The 7,220-nt window shown below is 59.7% G+C and overlaps 1 protein-coding gene across 1 annotated transcript; it reads left to right on the top strand.

Annotated features, from left to right (window-relative positions):
• Positions 1-466: 466 nt before the first annotated feature.
• On the top strand, positions 467-6,280 carry SH2D6 (SH2 domain containing 6; the record flags this gene model as incomplete). The annotated part of the gene is made up of 8 exons (XM_008048731.2): positions 467-508; positions 1,668-1,690; positions 3,207-3,285; positions 3,702-3,726; positions 4,760-4,815; positions 5,080-5,163; positions 5,311-5,469; positions 6,069-6,280. Coding segments are annotated over 8 exons (585 nt in total), but the record flags the coding sequence as incomplete, so codon positions are not given.
• Positions 6,281-7,220: the final 940 nt, after the last annotated feature.

Consider the following 7,220-nt stretch of genomic DNA (forward strand, 5'->3'; position numbering starts at 1 on the left):
CACCTCAGTCTCCCAAAGGCGCGGGATTACAGGCTGAGCCACCGAGCCCAGCTTCTTTTTTTTTTTGAGTTAGAATCTCACTCCATCACCCAGGCTGGAGGGCAGTGGCACATTTCCGGTCACCACAGCCTCGACCTGCCAGGCTCTGGCCATCCTTCCACCTCAGCCTTCCACACAGCTGGAACTACAGGCGCGCACCACCATGCCCGGCTAATCTTTTTTATTTACTGTGGAGATGAGGTCTTGCCAAGTTGCCCGGGCTGGTCACCAACCCGTGGGCTCAGGCAATCCTCTCACCTTGGCCTCCCAAAAGGCTGGGATGATAGGCGTGAGCCACCGTGCCTGGCTGCACGGGCATTCTTGTCCCACCTTACCCAGCCCTGTCCCACCATCCTCACCCTCCTGGCGCCTCAGTTAACTTCCTCTCCGGCCCCATTGTGCCCACAGCTGAAGGCAGCAGTGAACCTGCAGGTGGCCGCGAAGCAGGGACCTGTCTTTGGGAGTCAAGGTAATGGGAGTGTCCATCCTCTTTCCCGTGGTTCCACCCTGGGAAGGGAGTCGGCCCCCAGTGGGTGGAGTTCAACTTGCCTGGCGCTGTCTTGTGCTCTGTCCCTGTTATACCCCCCACTGTGCTGCCTTTTTTACCCAAAGTCCTCTGAGGTAGGTGGGCCAGGTGGCACTGCCTCCAGGGAGATGAATGGGTGAGGCCCAGAGATGCGAAACACTGTGCGATCACACAGGGCAGAGCCCTGACCCCTGCCCTGTCCTGCACCTGGTGTGACCTCTGGTCAGGTGAGGAACACCCCAGGTGAAGAGGTCTGAGGCAGCCCACTCTGCCTTGAGGATGCTCGCTAGAGGCACATCTGAGTACCATCCCCCATCAGGAAGATCCGCTTGGGCCACCTGTCTCCGATTCCCTCTGTCATGAGTCACTGCTGTCCAGAGATTTGCTCCATTGCTCACTACCCTGTGCATGTCAGGACGAGGACAAAGTGGCCTCGTGAGGGATAGCCTCCCCCTGGCCTTGCCCAAGGCCAAACAGCTACTCTGCCACACATTCGTTTTTGTTTTTGTTTTTTTGAGTTGGCGTCTCACTCTGACGCTCAGACTGGAGTGCAGTGGCCGCTCCTGGCCACCACAGCCTCGACCTGCCAGGCTCTGGCGATCCTTCCACCGCAGCCTTTCAAGTAGCTGGAACTACAGGCGCGCACTACCACGCCCGGCTAATTTTTGATTTATCGTGGAGATGAGGTCTCGCCAAGTTGCCCAGGCGGGTCTTGAACCCACGGGCTCAGGCAATCCACTCACCTTGGCCTCCCAAAGCGCTGGGATTACAGGCTGAGCCACCGAGCCCGGCCTCGTTTTTTTACTACGCTCAGTGGCTAGCTAATCTTCGTGACCTTGAGGATGACTTTGGGTTTTGGAACAGCCCCAGGTCATTTTGGGGGCCAAGCCCGGCAAGTCAGTTGGGAGGTCAAGATGGGCCACACCACAAGGTTGTGAAGAAAGCCATCAGGGGTTGAGGATGGCTTTCTCCTGGGGCTTCAAGGCTGGCTCTGAGGATCCTTCCTCAGAGAGGTTCCAGCGACATGCCTCCAGCCTGTTTCTCTGAACTCTCCTCGGCTCCCTGCTGTGTATGACCTCTGGTTCTCTCCTTTTCCTTCCAGAGCAAGAGGCACAGCCCAGAGTGGTGAGTGACCCTCCATCTCCACTTCACGTCCCAGGGCTCTGGCTAGACGTTCCCAGGGCAGAGTGAGGAACTAGGGAATGTCCGAAACCAGGGGAAGGGCCCAGAGTAGAGACCCTCCCCTTTACCACAGGCCCCTGGCAGGTGTAAGCCTCTGTCCTGAGGGTGCTGTCCAGGGCGCCTCCTCACAGTCTCTGAGAGTCAGGGCCTGTGGACACCTCTGAAGGGGAAGGTGCTTGTGGGATGCTCCCTCCCAAACAGAGAAATCATTTCAGTATTCAAGCTGGCTACCAGAAAGAGGGCCACTTTTTTTTTTGAGTCGGAGTCTCACTCTGTCACCCAGGTTGGAGGGCAGTGGCATGCTCCCCACCACCGCAGCCTCGACCTGCTGGGCTCAGGAGATCCTTCTGCCTCAACCTTCCAAGTAGCTAGAACTATAAGCGTGCACCACCACGCCCGGCTAATTTTTTAATTTATTGTAAAGATGAGGTCTCGCCAAGTTGCCCAGGCGGGTCTTGAACCCTCGGGCTCAGGCAGTCCTCTCGCCTAGGCCTCCCAAAGTGCTGGGATTATAGGCATGAGCCACCATGCCTGTTCTGAGGACCACCTCTTAAGGAGGGCGTGAGGACTGGGTGCTGTGGCTCAAGCCTGTAATCCCAGCACTTGGGGGGGCCAAGGCAAGTGGATTGCCTGAGATCAGGGGTTCGAGACCACCCTTGGTAGCTTGACAAGACTTCACCTCTACAATAAATCAAAAAATTAGTCGGGCATGGTGGTACACGCCTGTAGTTCCAGCTACTTGGAAGGCTGAAGCGGAAGGATCGCCAGAGCCCAGCAGGTCAAGGCTGTGGTGGCCGGGAGCGGCCACTGCACTCCAGTCTGGGCGACAGAGTGAGACTCCAACTCAAAAAAAAAAAAAAAAAAGGAAGTGAGAAGCCCAGAGCCACCTCCCATCCATGGCTCCTTCCCCCACCTCCCTCCCCCTACCACTTGGGGCAGAGGCCCCCTGACCTAAAATGAATTCCAGGGCTGGTCAAGCCATGGTCCCACACAGCGCTCCCTAACCCTGCCTTAGGTGCCAGGCCTTTCAAAGGAACCTGGTGAGGACATCTACCTTGAGTGTGAGCCTGACCCAGGTGAGCACTCCCATGGCTCCACCCCCATCCCCCCACCCCCACCCGCGGAGGCCTGCAGCTGCCCAAAGAGACACACTCTCCTTGTTCCAGCTTCTTCCTTTGCCTCCTCTCACCCCCTTCCAAAACACATGTGCCTTCAGCTGCCCCATAGACGCCCACACCCTGCCCTTGGTCTAAGTTGACCCCTGCTGTGTCTGCGAGGGAGGTGCCCCCGCTTCGAGCAAGGCTGGGGGGGCCTCCCAGCTGCCGCCGGACAGCATCTCCCTCAGTTGGAAGCACGCCCAGAAAGCCCAGGCTGCCCAGCTGTTCCCAGCCCCTCCCTGGCCAGCATGGAGTTCCCTGTCCGATGCTCAGCCAAGCCCAACCTGCCCTCTCTGTTTCAGTCCTGGCCTTGACCCAGTCTCTGAGCTCCCAAGTCCTGGTGCCTTCAGTCTCTCTGCCAAGGGCTTCGGTGGGGCCCAGGTGAGTGCCTTGCTAGGCGCGCGCGCGCGCGCGTGTGTGTGTGTGTGTGTGTGTGTGTGTGTGTGTGTGTGTGTGAGAGAGAGAGAGAGAGAGAGAGAGAGAGAGAGAGAGCATGCGCCTCACGCCACCCCCACAACTCAGGCTTCCCCAGCCCTGACCCTGGGATGGGATCTCCTTACACTACTTGGCATTGGTGGCAGGGACAACTCGGGATGCCAGGTTCACTGGGCTCTTTCTCTTGAAAAAGACCAAGTCCCTGAGCGCTGTCCCCCGATTTGCTCCCCACAGGCCCACCATAGCCCCCCAGGAGATTCGAAATGTAAGAGGCCAGTGTTCCAGAAAGAAGGGAGGGCGAGAGGGAGGGGGACTAAGGGTGGGACCTTAGGACTCCTCTGACCAGACCTCCTGTGTCCTAGGGAGCAGCAGATGCCGCCTCTCGAGGTGAGTACAGGCAGACCCAGAGGCACTGAGTTGTCTCAGTTGATCGTTCAGTTACAGATAGAACTTCTTGTTCTGTTCTTTACCCTCTTCTCACTGCTGCATTTGACTAGTCTTAAAAAAAAAAGCCATGCCGGGCTCGGTGGCTCAGCCTATAATCCCGCACCTTTGGGAGGCTGAGGTGAGTGGATTGCCTGAGCCCACGGGTTCGAGACCCCCCTGGGCAATTTGGCGAGACCTCATCTCTACAATAAAATCAAAAAACCCACTGGGCGTGGTAGCGCATGCCTGTAATTCCGGCTACTCCGAAGGCTGAGGCGGAAGGATCACCAGAGCCCAGCAGGTCGAGGCTGCGGTGGCCGGGAGCGGCCACTGCACTCCAGTCTGGGCGACAGAGTGAGACTCCAACTCAAAAAAAAAAGCCGAGTGCAAGTGCAGACATCTCCAGCAAGAACGTAGAAAGCCCTGCTGGGGCCTGCTCCAGCCCCTTGTAGGCCACAGACCCCCTCCTGGTCCTCAAGGCCCTTTTTGCGGAGGGGGCCCCTGCAGCTCTGACTCCGGGTGAGATCAAGCTTGAGGGGACCCCCTCGGGCATCCCAGCACTTTGGGAGGCTGAGACGAGAGGACTGCCAGAGCTCAGGGGCTTGAGACCAGCCTGGGCAAATTGGTGAGACCTTGTCTGTACCACAAATCAAAGAATTAGCCGGGCATGGTGGCATGCGCCTGTGGTTCCGGCTACTTGGGAGGCCGAGGAGGAAGGATCACGGGAGCCCAGCAGGTTGAGGCTGCGGTGGCCGGGAGCGTGCCACTGCACTCCAGACTGGGCGACAGAGTGAGACTCTGACTCAAAAAAATAAAAATAAAAATAAATAAATAGGGATGCTCCCAGTGTGTGCCCCAAGATTACTCCTCATGCTGATGGGTCCTACCAGAGCACTGGACCTGGGGAGGTGGAGGAAGCACTGGTTGCCACCCCAGAACTTCCTTTGCCAACCCCCAAGCCAAGCCCAGCTCTATAACCTGTGTCTTCCAGCAGGAAGGAGACCATCTCTTTCCTCCGTAGCCCACGCTGGGAGTGTGTCAGCTGCTGAGGTGAGGAGGGGACTGCAAGCAGTTGCAGGGACAGGGGACCCAGGAACCCTCTTGGGCTGAGGCAGGTACCACCGCCAGGACACGTACTGATCACATGTGCGGGACCACGCCGCACGCCAGGCAGGGCCACCTCCTTGTTCTGTTTGCGGGACTCAGAAAAGGAAAGGCAGATGTGAGCACAAAGAGCTTTGCCCCGGGGTTCTGGGCTCCCCACGCCTGACCCAGCGCACTGGCACTTCTCTGAGCAGTCGTATGTATGCACAGGACGGCAGCCTGCTGGCTCAACCTTGGTACTCGGGGAACTGTGACCGCCATGCCGTCGAGAGCACCCTGCTCCGCTTACAGAAGGTGGGCAGCCGAGACCCCGGCCTCCTCTGCAACCTCACAGGCTGCGGCTGGCTGAGCAGTGGGGAGTAGGAAGGCCACCGTGGGTCCAGGCTGGGGGTGGGGTGGGCAGCTCGAAACCAGGCTTGACGGCTGGGGTCTCCTTCCTAGGACGGGGCCTACACCGTGCGCCCCAGCTCAGGGCCTCACAGCGCTCAGCCCCTCACCCTGGCCGTGCTGCTCCGAGGCCGCGTGTTCAACATTCCCATCCGACGGCTGCATGGCGGGCAGCACTATGCCCTGGGCAGGGAAGGCAAGAACCACGAGGAGGTGGGTGCTGCAGCTGGCAGGGCCTGACGGCAAGGAGGGCATGGCAGAGCATACCCTGGGCTCACCAAGAGCGTCTGTCTCGAGAAAAGCCCTAGCCCTAACCCTAACCCTTCTGGGTTGGTGGAAATAACAGAGGCCAGAGCCCTGAACGCCTTCCCGGACCCCGGCACGCACTCGCCTCCCACGGCTCCTCTGCACAGGTTGAGACGGGGGCTATGATACCCATGATGAATCCAGCGGGGCAGAGGGCAGCGCCTAGGTAGTCGAGACTCCTGTCTACCTACCCTAGGACTCAACCGTTCACCCAGCTTTGGCTGGAGTGCAAACTGGAGACAGCCACCCGCCGCTGAGCTCCCCGTGCTGGAGGACCAGGGCGGAGACATGGCCCTGGAGTTGTTTGGGTCTAGCCTCGGAAATAGGAGTCTGGCCAGCAGCGCACCCAGGGGTACAGTCTCAGAGAGTTGCTTGAGGCTTGGAATAGAGCAGCAAACAGGAAGCTATCTAGATAAAGGCCCCTTGGCAGAACCCTATGGTCGCCTCAGGAAGTGGCTCCCGGTACAAGCCTCCAGGGACTCATGGCCACTTGCTGTCCCGCGCAGCTCTTCCCCTCTGTGGTCGCCATGGTCCAGCACTACGCACAGCACCCCCTACCCCTGGTGGACAGACACAGCGGCAGCCGGGGACTCACCTGCCTGCTCTTCCCGACCAAGCCCTGAGGCCACAGCGACCACATGCCCACCTCTGGCCCTGCTGTTTGCTCTTGCCCGGCTCCACCTTGGGCTGGCTTCCTCTCTCCTTCCCCACTTCCTGCCCTAGTACCTGCAGGCCCCGTGGAGAGGCACTCGGAAAGTTGCCAGAGAGTGGAAGGGTCCTGGAGACCCCACCCCACGTTTGCCCAACGCTGACTTCTCCAAGGCTGACACCCCCTTCCTGGGCTCCAGGAATAGTGGTGTCCTTGGTACTCGGGGAACTGTGTGCCCAGTCCTCTCACGCCACTCTGACGAAGGCACGGTGGTGGCCTCGAGGGGTCAAGGAACAGCACGGGCCCTGCTTGGACAGCAGAGTTCTCTCGCACTCTGGGGGCTTAGCACACCCTGCTGGTTGGCTGCACATGGTTGGCTTTCAATAAACATTTGTTGAATGGATTCCTGAATCTGCTTCGTGAAGGAGAGGTGGCCTGCAGTAGGGACAGTTCTCAGGTGTCTGGCCCACAGCTACGGAGCTGTGGTGGGCTCGGCCAGCGCATAAAAGGCCAGCCCCCTGAGTGGGGCTTTTGCCTTTCGGTGGTGTGTGCCAAGGCCCAGAGAGGCAGGCGGGTGGCTGAGTTTTGCTTTATTTTGTTTGTGGGGGTTGGGGTGGGGGAGGGAGGGGGCCTCAGGGCGCCTCTGACACCCTATGAAACGGTGAGAATGGAGTCCATTACCTAGGACAGTGCTCCCTGGGAGAGAGACAGCCTGATTTTGAGCACTCGGTGTTGTCGGGAGCAGGGGAGAGGGTGGGACCCCAGGGAGCAACTGGGTCTGGATCAGAAGCTGGGGAAGGCTGACAGCGGCGCTCAGAGAGGACAGGGTGTGCCCACGGATGCGGTGTCAAGAGAGTTGCTGGAGCTGGCGGGGCTGGAGACTAGGGGTGGTGGCGGGGGGCGGGGAGGTCCGGGTCCGAGGCGGCCAGGCAGGGTTGCAAGGCAGGTGGGGCCCGAGACAGGCCGGCAGCGGGCAGGCAGGGAGTCCTGCCGGGGCGGGGCGGGGCTG

Source organism: Carlito syrichta, unplaced genomic scaffold, assembly GCF_000164805.1.
Source record: "Carlito syrichta isolate Samal-C Ts95f unplaced genomic scaffold, Tarsius_syrichta-2.0.1 Scaffold126553, whole genome shotgun sequence".
NCBI lineage: Eukaryota > Metazoa > Chordata > Mammalia > Primates > Tarsiidae > Carlito > Carlito syrichta.